The following is a 19,402-nucleotide window of genomic DNA, read 5'->3' on the forward strand; positions in this document are numbered from 1 at the left end:
GACTGGGGTTCTGACTCCACCTAAATTTAATGGGGTTCTGACTCCACCTAAAGTGAATGGGGTTCTGACTCCACCTTGAAGCGAATGTGGTTCTGACTCCACCTTGAAGTGATTGGGGTTCTGACTCCACCTAAAGTTAATGTGGTTTTGACTCCACCTAAAGTTAATGTGGTTTTGACTCCACCTAAAGTTAATATGGTTCTGACTCCCACCCTAAAGTGAATGTATTATTTCTCCTCTCCCCAGTTATGAATAATGTGCAGTGTTCTGACTCCCACCTATAAATGAGAACAACAAGTGTACCAACAAGGAGAACCCTGAGTGTGATGGAACACCTGGACTGTGAGGACAAATCAGATGAGGCCAACTGTGGTAAGACACTCCCTCTGTCCCTTCAACACAACATGGTTCACATAATGATCAGTCATTATATTCTATGGTCCAATACACCATGGTTCACACAATGATCAGTCATTATATTCTATGGTCCAATACACCGTGGTTCACACAATGATCAGTCATTATATTCTATGGTCCAATACACCGTGGTTCACACAATGATCAGTCATTATATTCTATGGTCCAATACACCGTGGTTCACACAATGATCAGTCATTATATTCTGGTCCAATACACCGTGGTTCACATAATGATCAGTCATTATATTCTATGGTCCAATACACCGTGGTTCACACAATGATCAGTCATTATATTCTATGGTCCAATACAACATGGTTCACACAATGATCAGTCATTATATTCTATGGTACAATACACCGTGGTTCACACAATGATCAGTCATTATATTCTATGGTCAATACACCGTGGTTCCACACACAATGAGCTGTAACTGTTAACTACAGATTTATAAACATATTTTTACTTTTATAACCCCTTTTCTAAATATCTGAATGTAAAATGTGATTGCCTAATGCATTAGTCTCAGTGTAGTAGTCTGTTGTTGACTAATACATTAGTCTCAGTGTAGGAGTCTGTTGTTGACTAATACATTTGTCTCAGTGTAGGAGTCTGTTGTTGACTAATACATTAGTCTCAGTGTAGGTCTGTTGTTGACTAATGCATTAGTCTCAGTGTAGGAGTCTGTTGTTGACTAATGCATTAGTCTCAGTGTAGGAGTCTGTTGTTGACTAATGCATTAGTCTCAGTGTAGGAGTCTGTTGTTGAGTAATGCATTAGTCTCTGTGTAGAGTCTGTTGTTGACTAATACATTAGTCTCAGTGTAGGAGTCTGTTGCTGGGATCTAATACATTAGTCTCAGTGTAGGAGTCTGTTGTTGACTAATACATTAGTCTCAGTGTAGGAGTCTGTTGTTGACTAATACATTAGTCTCAGTGTAGAGTTCGTTGTTGACTAATACATTAGTCTCAGTGTAGGAGTCTGTTGTTGACTAATACATTAGTCTCAGTGTAGTAGTCTGTTGTTGACTAATACATTAGTCTCAGTGTAGGAGTCTGTTGTTGACTAATGCATTAGTCTCAGTGTAGGAGTCTGTTGTTGACTAATACATTAGTCTCAGTGTAGAGTCTGTTGTTGACTAATACATTAGTCTCAGTGTAGGAGTCTATTTGTTGACTCAATACATTAGTCTCAGTGTAGGAGTCTGGTGTTGACTAATACATTAGTCTCTGTGTAGGAGTCTGGTGTTGACTAATACATTAGTCTCAGTGTAGGAGTCTGGTGTTGACTAATACATTAGTCTCAGTGTAGGAGTCTGTTGTTGACTAATACATTAGTCTCAGTGTAGGAGTCTGTTGTTGACTAATACATTAGTCTCAGTGTAGGAGTCTGTTGTTGACTAATACATTAGTCTCAGTGTAGTCTGTTGTTGACTAATACATTAGTCTCGGTGTAGGAGTCTGTTGTTGACTAATACATTAGTCTCAGTGTAGAGTCTGTTGTTGACTAATACATTAGTCTCAGTGTAGGAGTCTGTTGTTGACTAATACATTAGTCTCAGTGTAGGAGTTCTGTTGTTGACTAATACATTAGTCTCAGTGTAGGAGTCTGTTGTTGACTAATACATTAGTCTCTGTGTAGGAGTCTGTTGTTGACTAATACATTAGTCTCAGTGTAGGAGTCTGGTGTTGACTAATACATTAGTCTCTGTGTAGGAGTCTGGTGTTGACTAATACATTAGTCTCAGTGTAGGAGTCTGTTGTTGACTAATACATTAGTCTCGGTGTAGGAGTCTGTTGACTAATACATTAGTCTCAGTGTAGGAGTCTGTTGACTAAATGCTGATTTGTGTTGTTTCAGATTGTGGGCGGAGCCTGTTTAAAACTAGCCGTATCGTGGGTGGACAGGACGCAGAAGAAGGGGAGTTCCCGTGGCAGGTCAGCCTCCACATTAAGAACAGTGGTCACGTGTGTGGTGCTTCCATCATCAGCCAGCGCTGGCTGGTTACTGCTGCTCACTGTGTACAGGATGACGCCAAGACCAGGTACTTTCGGGTGATTCTCCCTGTGTGCGCCTGCCACCGTGTGGTGGTAGTGTGTTTACCCAGCTTAAAGTGTGTGTGTGTGTGTGTGTGTGTGTGTGTGTGTTCAGTCCTAACCAGGTGTGTCTCTCCAGGTATTCCCAGCCAGGTGTATGGGAGGTGTGTGTGTTCAGTCCTAACCAGGTGTGTCTCTCCAGGTATTCCCAGCCAGGTGTATGGGAGGTGTGTGTGTTCAGTCCTAACCAGGTGTGTCTCTCAGGTATTCCCAGCCAGGTGTATGGGGAGGTGTGTGTGTTCAGTCTAACCAGGTGTGTCTCTCCAGGTATTCCCAGCCAGGTGTATGGGAGGTGTGTGTGTTCAGTCCTAACCAGGTGTGTCTCCCCAGGTATTCCCAGCCAGGTGTATGGGAGGTGTGTGTGTGTTCAGTCCTAACCAGGTGTGTCTCTCCAGGTATTCCCAGCCAGGTGTATGGGAGGTGTGTGTGTTCAGTCCTAACCAGGTGTCTCCAGGTATTCCCAGCCAGGTGTATGGGAGGTGTGTGTGTTCAGTCCTAACCAGGTGTGTCTCTCCAGGGATTCCCAGCCAGGTGTATGGGAGGTGTGTGTGTTCAGTCCTAACCAGGTGTGTTCTCCAGGTATTCCCAGCCAGGTGTATGCCTGGGAGGTGTGTGTTCAGTCCTAACCAGGTGTGTCTCTCCAGGTATTCCCAGCCAGGTGTATGGGAGGTGTGTGTGTTCAGTCCTAACCAGGTGTGTTTCTCCAGGTATTCCCAGCCAGGTGTATGTTCAGTCCTAACCAGGTGTGTCTCTCCAGGTATTCCCAGCCAGGTGTATGGGAGGTGTGTGTGTTCAGTCCTAACCAGGTGTGTTTCTCCAGGTATTCCCAGCCAGGTGTATGGGAGGTGTGTGTTCAGTCCTAACCAGGTGTGTCTCTCCAGGTATTCCCAGCCAGGTGTATGGGAGGTGTGTGTGTTCAGTCCTAACCAGGTGTGTCTCTCCAGGTATTCCCAGCCAGGTGTATGGGAGGTGTGTGTGTGTTCAGTCCTAACCAGGTGTGTCTCTCCAGGTATTCCCAGCCAGGTGTATGGGAGGCGTGTGTGTTCAGTCCTAACCAGGTGTGTCTCTCCAGGTATTCCCAGCCAGGTGTATGGGAGGTGTGTGTTCAGTCCTAACCAGGTGTGTCTCCCCAGGTATTCCCAGCCAGGTGTGTCTCCCCAGGTATTCCCAGCCAGGTGTATGGGAGGTGTGTGTGTTCAGTCCTAACCAGGTGTGTCTCTCCAGGTATTCCCAGCCAGGTGTATGGGAGGTGTGTGTTCAGTCCTAACCAGGCGTGTCTCTCCAGGTATTCCCAGCCAGGTGTATGGGAGGTGTGTGTTCAGTCCTAACCAGGTGTGTCTCTCCAGGTATTCCCAGCCAGGTGTATGGGAGGTGTGTGTGTTCAGTCCTAACCAGGTGTGTCTCTCCAGGTATTCCCAGCCAGGTGTATGGGAGGCGTGTGTGTTCAGTCCTAACCAGGTGTGTGTCTCCAGGTATTCCCAGCCAGGTGTATGGGAGGTGTGTGTGTGTTCAGTCCTAACCAGGTGTGTCTCTCCAGGTATTCCCAGCCAGGTGTATGGGAGGTGTGTGTGTTCAGTCCTAACCAGGTGTGTCTCTCCAGGTATTCCCAGCCAGGTGTATGGGAGGTGTGTGTGTTCAGTCCTAACCAGGTGTGTCTCTCCAGGTATTCCCAGCCAGGTGTATGGGAGGTGTGTGTGTTCAGTCCTAACCAGGTGTGTCTCTCCAGGTATTCCCAGCCAGGTGTATGGGAGGTGTGTGTGTTCAGTCCTAACCAGGTGTGTCTCTCCAGGTATTCCCAGCCAGGTGTATGGGAGGTGTGTGTGTTCAGTCCTAACCAGGTGTGTCTCTCCCAGGTATTCCCAGCCAGGTGTATGGGAGGTGTGTGTGTTCAGTCCTAACCAGGTGTTTCTCCAGGTATTCCCAGCCAGGTGTATGGGAGGTGTGTGTTCAGTCCTAACCAGGTGTGTTTCTCCAGGTATTCCCAGCCAGGTGTATGTTCAGTCCTAACCAGGTGTGTCTCTCCAGGTATTCCCAGCCAGGTGTATGGGAGGTGTGTGTGTTCAGTCCTAACCAGGTGTGTTTCTCCAGGTATTCCCAGCCAGGTGTATGGGAGGTGTGTGTTCAGTCCTAACCAGGTGTGTCTCCCCAGGTATTCCCAGCCAGGTGTGTCTCCCCAGGTATTCCCAGCCAGGTGTATGGGAGGTGTGTGTGTTCAGTCCTAACCAGGTGTGTCTCTCCAGGTATTCCCAGCCAGGTGTATGGGAGTGTGTGTGTTCAGTCCTAACCAGGTGTGTCTCTCCAGGTATTCCCAGCCAGGTGTATGGGAGGTGTGTGTGTTCAGTCCTAACCAGGTGTGTCTCCCCAGGTATTCCCAGCCAGGTGTATGGGAGGTGTGTGTGTTCAGTCCTAACCAGGTGTGTCTCTCCAGGTATTCCCAGCCAGGTGTATGGGAGGTGTGTGTGTTCAGTCCTAACCAGGTGTGTCTCTCCAGGTATTCCCAGCCAGGTGTATGGGAGTGTGTATGTTCAGTCCTAACCAGGTGTGTCTCTCCAGGTATTCCCAGCCAGGTGTATGGGAGGGTGTGTTCAGTCCTAACCAGGTGTGTCTCTCCAGGTATTCCCAGCCAGGTGTATGGGAGGTGTGTGTGTTCAGTCCTAACCAGGTGTGTCTCTCCAGGTATTCCCAGCCAGGTGTATGGGAGGTGTGTGTTCAGTCCTAACCAGGTGTGTCTCTCCAGGTATTCCCAGCCAGGTGTATGGGAGGTGTGTGTGTTCAGTCCTAACCAGGTGTGTCTCTCCAGGTATTCCCAGCCAGGTGTATGGGAGGTGTGTGTTCAGTCCTAACCAGGTGTGTCTCTCCAGGTATTCCCAGCCAGGTGTATGGGAGGTGTGTGTTCAGTCCTAACCAGGTGTGTCTCTCCAGGTATTCCCAGCCAGGTGTATGGGAGGTGTGTGTGTTCAGTCCTAACCAGGTGTGTCTCTCCAGGTGTATGGGAGGCGTGTGTGTTCAGTCCTAACCAGGTGTGTGTCTCCAGGTATTCCCAGCCAGGTGTATGGGAGGTGTGTGTGTGTTCAGTCCTAACCAGGTGTGTCTCTCCAGGTATTCCCAGCCAGGTGTATGAGAGGTGTGTGTTCAGTCCTAACCAGGTGTGTCTCTCCAGGTATTCCCAGCCAGGTGTATGGGAGGTGTGTGTTCAGTCCTAACCAGGTGTGTCTCTCCAGGTATTCCCAGCCAGGTGTATGGGAGGTGTGTGTGTTCAGTCCTAACCAGGTGTGTCTCTCCAGGTATTCCCAGCCAGGTGTATGGGAGGTGTGTGTTCAGTCCTAACCAGGTGTGTCTCTCCAGGTATTCCCAGCCAGGTGTATGGGAGGCGTACCTAGGCCTTCACGTCCAGAAGCAGAACAGTAAGAACGTTCAGAAGAGGAACCTGCGTCAGGTGATCTCCCACCCGTACTACAATGCCTATACCTTCGACAACGACATCGCTCTGATGGAGCTAGACAGCCCTGTGACCTTTTCTGATTACATCAGACCCATCTGTCTGCCCTCCCCACAACACACCTTCCCCCAGGGTAACTCTGTCTGGATCACAGGATGGGGCGCCACACGAGAAGGAGGTGAGTGAGAATGTGGATGGGCTCGGTTTTCATTATACAGTATTAGTTATTAGAACTATATATACTGCATGATATTTGTGTTTGTTACTGAGTAGTTTTAATTATTTAATAGCAATGTTATAATATGTTAAATTATAATGCTCCCATTTCCTGCGTGGTGATAAGAACTAATGTGTCATTGCATGTATGTATGTTAGGCTCTGGTGCATCCGTCCTGCAGAAGGCCCAGGTCCGTATCATCAACAGTACTGTGTGTAATCGGCTGATGGGAGGACAGATCACCTCCAGGATGACGTGTGCTGGTGTGCTGACTGGAGGTGTGGACGCATGTCAGGTACTGAACTCTCTGTCCCTATGATAATACAGCCCATAATATAGGGCTGCTCTGGTCAACAGTAGTGCTAAGATAGGATGATGTATATATAACCACAGGGCTCTGGTCAACAGTAGTGCTGAGATAGGATGATATATATATATATATATATATATATAACCACAGGGCTCTGGTCAACAGTAGTACTGAGATAGGATGATATATATATATATATATAACCACAGGGCTCTGGTCAACAGTAGTACTGAGATAGGATGATATATATATATAACCACAGGGCTCTGGTCAACAGTAGTGCTGAGATAGGATGATATATATAAAACACAGGGCTCTGGTCAACAGTAGTGCTGAGATAGGATGATATATATATATATAAAACACAGGGCTCTGGTCAACAGTAGTGCTGAGATAGGATGATGTATATATAAACACAGGGCTCTGGTCAACAGTAGTGCTGAGATAGGATGATGTATATATAACCACAGGGCTCTGGTCAACAGTAGTGCTAAGATAGGATGATGTATATATAACCACAGGGCTCTGGTCAACAGTAGTACTGAGATAGGATGATATATATATATATATATAACCACAGGGCTCTGGTCAACAGTAGTGCTGAGATAGGATGATATATATAAAACACAGGGCTCTGGTCAACAGTAGTGCTGAGATAGGATGATATATATATATAAAACACAGGGCTCTGGTCAACAGTAGTGCTGAGATAGGATGATGTATATATAAACACAGGGCTCTGGTCAACAGTAGTGCTGAGATAGGATGATGTATATATAAACACAGGGCTCTGGTCAACAGTAGTGCTGAGATAGGATGATGTATATATAACCACAGGGCTCTGGTCAACAGTAGTACTGAGATAGGATGATATATATATATATAGAACCACAGGGCTCTGGTCAACAGTAGTGCTAAGATAGGATGATGTATATATAACCACAGGGCTCTGGTCAACAGTAGTACTGAGATAGGATGATATATATATATATAACCACAGGGCTCTGGTCAACAGTAGTGCTAAGATAGGATGATGTATATATAACCACAGGGCTCTGGTCAACAGTAGTGCTGAGATAGGATGATATATATATATAACCATACACTTTCTCTCTCAGGGGGATTCTGGCGGGCCTCTGTCCAGTCCTGGTACTAGTCGTATGTTCCTGGCTGGAGTGGTGAGTTGGGGTGACGGCTGTGCCCGTAGGGACAAGCCTGGGATCTACAGCACCGTCACCAAGTTCAGGGGCTGGATCAAGGAGAAGACCGGCGTGTAACAGGACTCGGGGAAACGACTAGGAATGATGAGGACAACCGGCCGATGAACACGCCAGTACTGTACAGATTACTGGTTCGCCGGGACTCGCCCTCTACCCTCCTCCGCTCCCTTCCATTATCCAGGAGTGGTGAACTATTTTACACGCTTTGATCTCAGGCCTCACAATGCACTCCCTTTCATATCGATGGACTATGGACCGTTGGTTGGGTTTCTCTGTTGAAAGGCAGATGCCTTAATGTCTAAATGTTTATTATAATGACTGGTGTCTGAATGTGTATTTTTGTTATGAGGAGGAATAGGTGGTTTTGTGGTGAAAGTGTTTTTAAGAATTGTAAATAATGTCAAATTTTGTGCGTTTTTAAAAAAAATTTTTTTTTAGATATATTAGTTTTGCCCATTGCAATCAGTCATTTGGATTGGATACACACAACATTTTCTGGTACGTTTTGCATAGGTAGGATTTGGGCCATTTTTAAGGTGTAACTGTAGAAAAACTGTTACATGCGCGTACACAAGGAGACGATGTGTTCCGTTGCTTGTTTTGTCATTGGATTTGAATCGTTTCCCCATAGGTTTTGTTTTCTCGTCATCTTTTAGAACGGTCTCTTAAATGTGAATTCAGACTCTTTTACTTGTTGCCCTTGTACTCATGAAGGGGGGTGGGGTTTGCATTCCAAATGGCGCCATATTCCCTATGAAGTGTACTACTTTTGACCAGGATCCATAAGGGCTCTGTTTTGTTAAAGGTGGTACACTATGTATGGAATGGGGTGCCATTTGGAACACAGGGCTCAAACAGACGGGATGGAGCTGGGGTCAGACGGGATGGAGCTGGGGTCAGACGGGATGGAGCTGGGGTCAGACGGGATGGAGCTGGGGTCACTATCTACTATGATTTGGTGTTTGACGCAATAGTTTTTTGTTGAAATACCAGGAAGTTCTGATGCGACATGATGATGAATAACTTTTATTTTTTTAAATGTGATTTATTCCTTGATGCTCTTCTTTTTTTTCTCCTCCCAACTTTATTTTTCATTTAATTTGGGTCCGACGTCAACGCTTTTACATCAGAATAAAGCTTCATTAGAGATCGTCTGTTCGGTTAGCATTGTGCATAGAAATACATTGATTTCACAACATCTTTTTTGAGGACATGTACAAATGATCGAATTTAACTTAGAAATTAAAACATTATCCAGCATTTATCAAATCAACCACTTACTGTAATTGTTTTTTATATATAAGTGTTTAAAATAAATATGAACGACCAAACTTTTGTATTTTCTTCAGTATATTTTAATGGTTATTTTTCTGATTACCCAGCCCAGCATTTGACCTCCCTGAAAATAAATATGAACGACCAAACTTTTCAAACTCTTCACTCTTCCTTCTGCAGATACACGTCCACTCTGTGGTTCTCCACTGCGGTAACACTCCGAGTCCTGTAAGATACCAGCCTGTGGGATGTAAATACACAAAAACAGCCTTGTTTTTTTTAAAGTCTCGTCGTCTCCCAGACATCACACAGACGACCCCCGGGGGGGGGTCGGAAAGGGCTTTTGTGTTATTTTTTAGCAAATGGAAGGAGAGTTGAGTTTTCGTCTGTGTTATGTTGGTGTAGTGATGCCATTTACCCCTGGTGTCTGGGTAGTTGTGTAAGGACTAGATGACTGATGTGAATCCGTCTCTTCCTCCAGGCCAAGTACAGGAGGCGTTGAGAGTAGAAGTGAAGTGCTATGCTTCTGAACTTCTGAACAGTGTGACGTACGGAAACCACGAACTGGTGTATCTGATGAGACTCAAACTGCATCAGGGAAGGACTGGACACAATGGTCAACGGCACGTTAGAGTTGGCAAGACAATCACCGGATAAAGACATTAACTGCATCCCAAATAGCACCCTGTTCCCTATATAGTACACAGCATTAGACCAGGGCCCTATGGGGATATATAGTACACAGCATTAGACCAGGGCCCTATGGGGATATATAATACACAGCATTAGACCAGGGCCCTATGGGTATATATATAATACACAGCATTAGACCAGGGCCCTATGGGGATATATAGTACACAGCATTAGACCAGGGCCCTATGGGTATATATAGTACACAGCATTAGACCAGGGCCCTATGGGGATATATAATACACAGCATTAGACCAGGGCCCTATGGGGATATATAATACACAGCATTAGACCAGGGCCCTATGGGGATATATAGTACACAGCATTAGACCAGGGCCCTATGGGGATATATAATACACAGCATTAGACCAGGGCCCTATGGGGATATATATAGTACACCATATAGGGAATAGGGTCCCATTTGAGATGCAGACATTTAATAAATGAAGAACCAGATGCTAGTGTCTCACCCGGACACCAACATGACAGGTGTTTTCCTGACGTCTCCCTTCAACTGAATAAATAGCTGGGCTTCTAATGAGGTGTTTCCCTCCAGGTGCACCTCCAACAGGAACGGCGTCACTAGAAGGGCCATAAAGTGGGTTAACCAACTGTTCCTGTTCCTGCACTAGAGGAAGGAACGGTAACCGTGTGTCCTGAGTTTCTGACCGCAGAAAGGGTCCGTTGCTGTGATGTCCAGGACCGCGGTCAGGGGCTGGAAGGTGATTGGTCGATCTGGAGGCAGCCAGCTGATGTCGTAGCCTACAGGAGAGAAGAACCAATAGCTGATGGTGTCTTGATGATGAAAACAGACAATCATCAACACCAGTTTCTTCATGTGTGAAAGACTCGTCTTTGTTCAGAGAGAGAAATGTGTGTCAGAGAGTTATGCTGTCTACATTATCTTGTCTCTTACCCAGCTGGTCTACATTATCTTGTCTCTTACCCAGCGGGTCTACATTATCTTGTCTTTTACCCAGCTGGTCTACATTATCTTGTCTCTTACCTAGATGGCCTACATTATCTTGTCTCTTACCCAACTGGTCTACATTATCTTGTCTCTTACCCAGCTGATCTACATTATCTTGTCTCTTACCCAGCGGGTCTACAGTATTTTGTCTCTTACCCAGCTGGTCTACATTATTTTGTCTCTTACCCAGCTGGTCTACATTATACATTTACATTTAAGTCATTTAGCAGACGCTCTTATCCAGAGCGACTTACATATTATCTTGTCTCTTACCCAGCTGGTCTACATTATCTTGTCTCTTACCTAGATGGTCTACATTATCTTGTCTCTTACCCAGCTGATCTACATTATCTTTTCTCTTACCTAGATGGTCTACATTATATTGTCTCTTAACCCAGCTGGTCTACATTATCTTGTCTCTTACCTAGATGGTCTACATTATCTTGTCTCTTACCTAGATGGGCTACATTATCTTGTCTCTTAACCCAGCTGGTCTACATTATCTTGTCTCTTACCCAGCTGGTCTACATTATCTTGTCTCTTACCCAACTGGTCTACATTATTGTTAGTATAATTTAATTATGCCAATGTGCTTTTTAAAAAATGTTACCTTTATTTTACTAGGCAAGTCAGTTAAGAACAAATTTTTATTTTCAATGACGGCCTTGGAACAGTGGGTTAACTGCCTGTTCAGGGCAGAACGACAGATTTGTACCTTGTCAGCTCGGGATTCGAACTTGCAACCTTTCGGTTACTAGTCCAACACTCTAACCACTAGGCTACCCTGCCGCCCCTTTCATCAATTGAAAGCCCTTAATCTATTTTATGAGAATTTGTAAGATTTCTTGTTTGCATAAAATAGACGCAGACCAGTCTTTAAATAATAGGTAATAGAATGTATTCTCGGGAGCGCGCCGCCACTTAAACACGTACAGCAGTTTATATACAGATCATGAGGTCATTTCACTGCTTTAACAGAATCACCTCCTCTCGGCCGGGACAAAGTAAGGTGAAAAGTTCATTCTAACTTACTAACACACTCCCAGATAACTTTTGACCCGTCAACATTATCGATCACCACTGAACTGACAGTTATAATTAACAGCAAACCTAGGAATGCACTCACTGCCTTATCTAAAAACCCCAGAGCTAAGTTTCAGTTGGGTAAAACATAGGCTAACGTCCTTAAAGTGCCTTGCGAAAGTATTCGGCCCCCTTGAACTTTGCGACCTTTTGCCACATTTCAGGCTTCAAACATAAAGATATAAAACTGTATTTTTTTGTGAAGAATCAACAACAAGTGGGACACAATCATGAAGTGGAACGACATTTATTGGATATTTCAAACTTTTTTAACAAATCAAAAACTGAAAAATTGGGCGTGCAAAAATATTCAGCCCCCTTAAGTTAATACTTTGTAGCGCCACCTTTTGCTGCGATTACAGCTGTAAGTCGCTTGGGGATGTCTCTATCAGTTTTGCACATAGAGAGACTGAAATATATTCCCATTCCTCCTTGCAAAACAGCTCGAGCTCAGTGAGGTTGGATGGAGAGCATTTGTGAACAGCAGTTTTCAGTTCTTTCCACAGATTCTCGATTGGATTCAGGTCTGGACTTTGACTTGGCCATTCTAAAACCTGGATATGTTTATTTTTGAACCATTCCATTGTAGATTTTGCTTTATGTTTTGGATCATTGTCTTGTTGGAAGACAAATCTCTGTCCCAGTCTCAGGTCTTTTGCAGACTCCATCAGGTGTTCTTCCAGAATGGTCCTGTATTTGGCTCCATCCATCTTCCCATCAATTTTAACCATCTTCCCTGTCCCTGCTGAAGAAAAGCCTGCCCAAACCATGATGCTGCCACCACCATGTTTGACAGTGGAGATAGTGTGTTCAGGGTGATGAGCTGTGTTGCTTTTACGCCAAACATAACGTTTTGCATTGTTGCCAAAAAGTTCCATTTTGGTTTCATCTGACCAGAGCACCTTCTTCCACATGTTTGGTGTGTCTCCCAGGTGGCTTGTGGCAAACTTTAAACGACACTTTTTATGGATATCTTTAGGAAATGGCTTTCTTCTTGCCACTCTTCCATAAAGGCCAGATTTGTGCAATATCGACTGATTGTTGTCCTATGGACAGAGTCTCCCACCTCAGCTGTAGATCTCTGAAGTTCATCCAGAGTGATCATGGGCCTCTTGGCTGCATCTCTGATCAGTCTTCTCCTTGTATGAGCTGAAAGTTTAGAGGGACGGCCAGGTCTTGGTAGATTTACAGTGGTCTGATACTCCTTCCATTTCAATATTATCGCTTGCACAATGCTCCTTGGGATGTTTAAAGCTTGGGAAATCTTTTTGTATCCAAATCCGGCTTTAAACTTCTTCACAACAGTATCTCGGACCTGCCTGGTGTGTTCCTTGTTCTTCATGATGCTCTCTGCGCTTTTAACGGACCTCTGAGACTATCACAGTGCAGGTGCATTTATACGGAGACTTGATTACACACAGGTGGATTGTATTTATCATCATTAGTCATTTAGGTCAACATTGGATCATTCAGAGATCCTCACTGAACTTCTGGAGAGAGTTTGCTGCACTGAAAGTAAAGGGGCTGAATAATTTTGCACGCCCAATTTTTCAGTTTTGATTTGTTAAAAAAGTTTGAAATATCCAATAAATGTCGTTCCACTTCATGATTGTGTCCCACTTGTTGTTGATTCTTCACAAAAAAATACAGTTTTATATCTTTATGTTTGAAGCCTGAAATGTGGCAAAAGGTCGCAAAGTTCAAGGGGGCCGAATACTTTCGCAAGGCACTGTATGTGTTTCCACAGTCCACAACCCATTTGTTCCTGCCTAGTTGGAATGGTGTTCATTAACTTTTTATTACTCCTTGTCCTGTCACACAATCCCTTCTTATGAACTCATTCTGTCTATTACTTATAAAACAGAGTATAAGTTTACCTAGATACAATTATATTTAAAATGGGGATATTGTTTATTCATTTATCCATAATAAATCCATAATAAATTCAACAATTATCTTGTCTCTTACCCAGCTGGTCTACATTATCTTGTCTCTTACCCAGCTGGGGGCAGATGTTGAGGCAGGAAGGTGACAGTGTGTCTCTTACCCAGCTGAGGGCAGATGTTGAGGCCAGGGTGGTGACAGTGTGTACAGAGAGCCCTCTGGAAGTCCTCTACTCCCTGGCAGGGGAAGGCTGTGAGAGGGCAGGAGGACCGGATGGAGCTGATGAACAACCTATAGGCCCGTTGGTGACTGCACAGCAAGTACTGCTCCCCTGGAACACACCCACACGCACCTTGACCTTTATTGGGCTGAATCTTGTCCTGGAGGCAGAACTGAGCGGTCCACACTACATGGGATAGCTGCAAAGTCCAAAATGGCTATATGTCTTAACAATTATTGAAAGAAAAAAAATGTTTGTTTTTTTGTCTTAAAAGTTAGTGTGTTTTAAGGTTGAAAATCAGATTCTATGACTTTGTGACTGCAAGCTAGTGACTACCCTGCAGAACTGCCTCAAATGTATGAGTCATCCCAACCTCTGTGTTATAGTAGATAGCCTAAAGGACACAGCTTTTCCTGGTCAGGTCACATGGGCCCCAGGCATGATGTTTGTTATAATATTTTAGATGATAAAAAAATTTAAAAACCTGTCACACACTTTTCATGAGAGCCTGAGGACAACCAGGGAGATGATATCCTCTGCCGATGTAGAAATCAACATGACCCAACGGTCTGGAAACCCCCAGGGGAGCTACCGGCTCATTGGCTGAAAAATACACCAGGTAATGAACTTAGTGATTGGTTCAAAATGTCTAAATGAATCTACTATGCTATTCGGTGTAACTGCATGGTTTACGAGGTATGTGTTAGAGTTCCTCACGGTTGAAGTTGGTGTGAACCACGTCCACGTACTGGGCATCAGTGTGATCCAGAGACAGGCTGCTGTCTACCTCGGGAAAACACTGGTGAGAACGGATCCAGGCCTGAGTTGGATCAGAACACATCATTTATTATTATTTTTTGGGCGGGCGGCAGGGTAGCCTAGTGGTTAGAGCGTTGGACTGGTAACCGAAAGGTTGCAAGTTCAAATCCCCGAGCTGACAAGGTACAAATCTGTCGTTCTGCCCCTGAACACGCAGTTAACCCACTGTTCCTAGGCCGTCATTGAAAATAAGAATTTGTTCTTGACTGACTTGCCTAGTAAAATAAAAAAAATTTAAAAGAACAAAACACTGAATTTGACCTGTCGGTTCATCTGAAAGTCAGAATAGACTGGTATCAGATGTGACCTATATTATGTCTCAGTACCTGTGATCCTGCCAATAGTTCCCTCCAAACAGGCCCCGGTCACACCAGCTACATGGGCCCCAACACCAAACCCTACCAGGTGGAACAGCTCTGGAGAAGAGCCCTGGTCCTCCTGAGGAATAAACATCAACATGGGGCGGCAGGGTAGCCTAGTTGTTAGAGCGTTGGACTAGTAACCGGAAGGTTGCAAGTTCAAATCCCTGATTTGACAAGGTCGTTTTGCCCCTGAACAGGCAGTTAACCCACTGTTCCAAGGCTCTCATTGAAAATAAGACTGAATTGCTTCGTTAAATAAAGGTTAACATTTTTTTTTTACATATCTACTACACTGTAACACATTTACTCATGTTCAATTTGGGCCAGTTTCCCTGACCCAGTTAAAGCATATTACTGGACACCTTTTACACAGTGTGGAACATGTACCCACCAGTAGTGTCTGTGTACCCACCAGTAGTATCTGTGTACCCACCAGTAGTGTCTGTATGATCTGTGTACCCACCAGTAGTGTCTGTATGGTCTGTGTACCCACCAGTAGTGTCTGTATGGTCTGTGTACCCACCAGTAGGGTCTGTGTACCCACCAGTAGTGTCTGTATGGTCTGTGCCAGCCTCTCTCCCACCTGTCTGGCTCCTTCTGTGATCTCCTGCTCTGGGGCAGCAGCCAATCAGCTACCAGGACATTAACCAGCCCTGCCTCTAACAGCTCCCCCGCCATCACCCTCACCCAGCTGGGCTGCAGCCTGGCTGGCCTCCTGCCTGGGACAATCACAACTGTGGGGCTGAGGGGGCTCCAGGCCACAGGACCAGGGGCCAGTCCTGGGAAGCCTGGTGGAAGTGGAGGGAGGCCCTGGCCAGATGCGAGGCCTGAAGGAGGGAGATCTAAGGGGTAACCACAGGGACCCTGCTCAGAGGAGAAGCTGAGGAGCCTCACCAGAAGAGAGGGAGGGCTGAGACAGAGGAACTCAGAGCAGTGGGCATGTTGGTCCCCTGTGAGAAGAGAATATCTGTAAACATCAATCATGTTGTTAACATGTGACTACATTTAGGTTATTGTGAGGACTTCTCCCCAGTAAATCATGATTAGACAGCCAGTAGTTTTGGAAAATGTGAGTTGACCTCTAATGTGCAGCTGAGCTAATCACGCAGTAATCGCCCCCCATAGTACCTGTGGCAGGACCAGACAGAAGACAGAAGGTCAGTAGAGACCAGACGACCAAGCTGCTGTCAGCTCCAGAGTTCTCCACACTTCCACCTGTTCTCTCCATTTCCCCAGCCACAATGCAAATCTCCCTACCTGCTATTCAGCCTTCTGTACTCTGACGATCTGATAAGCCTCAGTGGAGGTGGAGACTGGAATGCTTCTGATGAAAATACCGTAGAGAGCAGTAGAGCTTTTGTGAGCCAGCCCTTTCTTGATCAGTGCAGAGTGAAAATTCAACTACAAAGAATGCAGTTAAAGATGTTTCTAAAAATGAATAATTGCAACCGGTAAAATGATCTGAATATTGCGTGTTTGCTATTACAGTGTTCACAAGAAACATAACATAAGAACCAGACATGGTTTGAGATTTAATTTAAAACATTTCCAATAAAGTATTTGATTTGTCAATGGCCAACTTGTTCTCAATTAGCCTACCTGGTTAAATAAAGGTGAAATAAAAAAAATGTGAAAGAAATCAACTTCACCATGCGGAACTTAATACCCAATGGCAGCAGTTGTCGTCGGACAATAGTTCAGACGGACCGTCCTTATTATTGTTCCGCTGCTAACTTCATTTTTCTGTTGGCGCTGTCTTGAATATTGATCTGATGAAACACGAAATCATAACCTAGACGGATTACTAGATTGATTATGTGTATTTGGATTATTAAATAGACTAAACCAAGATAACCTTTAGCTATAGCTGGCTTACACATTATTTATCTTGAATGCAAATGAGTTGCTAGTTATTAGCCAACTACTCTACTAGCTAACTAACTCAGACTTCTATGTTAGAGACCCTTGACTATTGAGTGAGCGTCGAGCTAGTCTTAATGACTTACTAATCATCTGGTTGACTTGATGTCAGAGTCGTGAGTTTGTGTTATCTAAAGCTGTAACGTTAGAGATGTCAGAGAGGAGAAGAGACAGCCGTAGCTGGGACTGGGACAACCCTCAGTGCCGAGCTCAGATGGACCAAATCTTCTTCCGCCGGCATGACTACATCCAGAACGGAACCACGGAACACAAAGAGTTCTGGAACTTCTTCGACCGCTTCCAGAGGTTCAAAACCAGGAAGGACATGTCAGGGGGCAGCAGGAAGGAAGACATGGAGGAGGGCAGAGACAGGAAGAAGACTGTAGATCTGGGTCTGCCAAAAGAATATGACGCCCGCTATCGGATCAACGTGTCAGTTTGTACCAAAGACACAGAGGAGAGGCTGGAGACTGGGAGGTCTGATCAGAGACACAGACACAGCTCCTCAGGCCCAGGGAGTCAGGAGGTAGCTGATTGTCGCCTGGCTTTGCTGCACTTCCTGGACTTCAGCCAGAGGCAGAGCTTTGGGAAGCTGGCCAAGTTGAGGGCGGAGCAGAAAGCCCTTCCTATCTTTCAGTACCGGGACCGGATCGTGGAGTTGGTGCGGGCTAACCCGGTAGTAGTGGTGGCGGGGGATACAGGCTGTGGAAAGTCCACCCAGGTCCCCCAGTACCTCCTCTCCTCTGGGTTCAGTCACATAGCTTGCACTCAGCCTCGGCGGATTGCCTGTATCTCCCTCGCCAAGAGGGTCAGCTTGAGAGTCTCAACCAGTACGGCTCCAAGGTAGGTAGTGGTGTAGTAAGAGGCTGTTTATTTACAGGCTTGAAAAATATAGTTTTTGGAATCACGCTTGGATAGGGATATCAAACAAATGTAATCATTTTCACACAATAGTAAGTGGGGGGGGGGTTCCATTGAAAAATGAAAAAATTCACAATATTGTACACAAAGACCAAATCAACACTCAGACATTTAGCAGAACTACAAGCAGATGAACCCAAACTGACAGACAACTGTGTTTTATCTGCAGGTTGGCTATCAGATCCGTTTCGAGGGGACCCGTACCCCGTCAACCAAGCTGTTGTTCCTGACAGAGGGGTTACTACTGAGACAGATCCAGGCTGACGGGACCCTGGAGCAGTACCAGGTATTATAATATACAGTACCATGTAGTATAATATACAGTACCAGGTAGTATAATATACAGTACCATGTAGTATAATATACAGTACCAGGTAGTATAATATACAGTACCAGGTAGTATAATATACAGTACCAGGTAGTATAATATACAGTACCAGGTATTATAATATACAGTACCATGTAGTATAATATACAGTACCAGGTAGTATAATATACAGTACCAGGTATTATAATATACAGTACCATGTAGTATAATATACAGTACCAGGTAGTATAATATACAGTACCAGGTAGTATAATATACAGTACCATGTAGTATAATATACAGTACCAGGTAGTATAATATACAGTACCAGGTAGTATAATATACAGTACCAGGTAATATAATATACAGTACCAGGTAGTATAATATACAGTACCAGGTAGTATAATATACAGTACCAAGTAGTATACTATACTGTACCAGGTAGTATAATATACAGTAACAGGTAATATAATATACAGTACCAGGTAGTATAATATACAGTACCAGGTAGTATAATATACAGTACCAGGTAGTATAATATACAGTACCAGGTAGTATAATATACAGTACCAGGTAGTATAATATACAGTACCAGTCAAAAGTTCGGACACACCTACTCATTCAAGGGCTTTTCTTTATTTTTACTATTTTCTACATTGTAGAATAATAGTGAAAATATTAACACATATGTAGTAACCAAAAAAAGTATTAAGCAAATCAAAATATATTTTATATTTTAGATTCTTCAATGTAGCCACCCTTTGCCTTGATGACAGCTTTGCACACTCTTGGCATTCTCTCAACCGGCTTCATGAGTAGGTGTGTCCAAACTTTTGACTGGTACTGTATATCAGGTAATATAATATATAATACTGTATATACCAGGTAATATAATATATACCAGGTAATATAATATGTACCCGGTAATAAAATATATATATACTCGGTCATATAATATACAGTACCAGTCAAAAGTTTGGACACACCTACTCATTCAAGGGTTTTTCTATATTTGTACTATTTTCTACATTGTAGAATAATAGTGAAGACATCAAAAGTATGAAATAACACATATGGAATCATGTAGTAACCAAAAAAGTGTTAAATGAATCAAAATATATTGTATATTTTAGAAGTAGCCACCCTTTGCCATTCTCTCAACCAGAGTGCCTGGACACAGCCCTTAGCCACAGCCCTTAGCCACAGCCCTTAGCCACAGCCCTTAGCCACAGCCCTTAGCCACAGCCCTTAG

The 19,402-nt window shown here is 44.3% G+C and overlaps 2 protein-coding genes across 2 annotated transcripts; one reads left to right on the forward strand and one right to left on the reverse strand.

The window, feature by feature from the left end:
* Positions 1 to 291: 291 nt before the first annotated feature.
* On the forward strand, positions 292 to 9,043 carry LOC135534113 (suppressor of tumorigenicity 14 protein-like). Its single transcript, XM_064961249.1, has 5 exons — positions 292 to 372; positions 2,278 to 2,461; positions 5,859 to 6,130; positions 6,328 to 6,464; positions 7,598 to 9,043. The coding sequence occupies exons 1-5, from the start codon at positions 327 to 329 to the stop codon at positions 7,754 to 7,756; spliced, it is 798 nt and encodes a 265-aa protein (XP_064817321.1). The 5' UTR covers positions 292 to 326; the 3' UTR covers positions 7,757 to 9,043.
* A 10-nt stretch (positions 9,044 to 9,053) lies between these two features.
* LOC135534112 (lipase member I-like) lies at positions 9,054 to 14,662 on the reverse strand. The gene is made up of 7 exons (XM_064961248.1): positions 14,539 to 14,662; positions 14,317 to 14,424; positions 13,765 to 13,932; positions 10,334 to 10,426; positions 10,135 to 10,246; positions 9,393 to 9,578; positions 9,054 to 9,215 (listed from the first exon to the last, which is right to left on the reverse strand). The coding sequence occupies exons 1-7, from the start codon at positions 14,660 to 14,662 to the stop codon at positions 9,137 to 9,139; spliced, it is 870 nt and encodes a 289-aa protein (XP_064817320.1). The 3' UTR covers positions 9,054 to 9,136.
* Positions 14,663 to 19,402: the final 4,740 nt, after the last annotated feature.

This window comes from Oncorhynchus masou, unplaced genomic scaffold (assembly GCF_036934945.1).
Source record: "Oncorhynchus masou masou isolate Uvic2021 unplaced genomic scaffold, UVic_Omas_1.1 unplaced_scaffold_3031, whole genome shotgun sequence".
Lineage (NCBI taxonomy): Eukaryota > Metazoa > Chordata > Actinopteri > Salmoniformes > Salmonidae > Oncorhynchus > Oncorhynchus masou.

Coding starts and splice junctions, on each gene's coding strand:
- LOC135534113 (XM_064961249.1), top strand. CDS start 327: ATGGAACACCTGGACTGTGAGGACAAATCAGATGAGGCCAACTGTG. Junction 373..2,277: donor ATCAGATGAGGCCAACTGTG/GTAAGACACTCC, acceptor GTGTTGTTTCAG/ATTGTGGGCGGAGCCTGTTT. Junction 6,465..7,597: donor GAGGTGTGGACGCATGTCAG/GTACTGAACTCT, acceptor TTTCTCTCTCAG/GGGGATTCTGGCGGGCCTCT.
- LOC135534112 (XM_064961248.1), bottom strand. CDS start 14,662: ATGTGTTCTGATCCAACTCAGGCCTGGATCCGTTCTCACCAGTGTTTT. Junction 10,427..13,764: donor CAACATCTGCCCTCAGCTGG/GTAAGAGACACA, acceptor TCTCTCCTGTAG/GCTACGACATCAGCTGGCTG. Junction 9,216..9,392: donor CAACTACCCAGACACCAGGG/GTAAATGGCATC, acceptor TACATCCCACAG/GCTGGTATCTTACAGGACTC.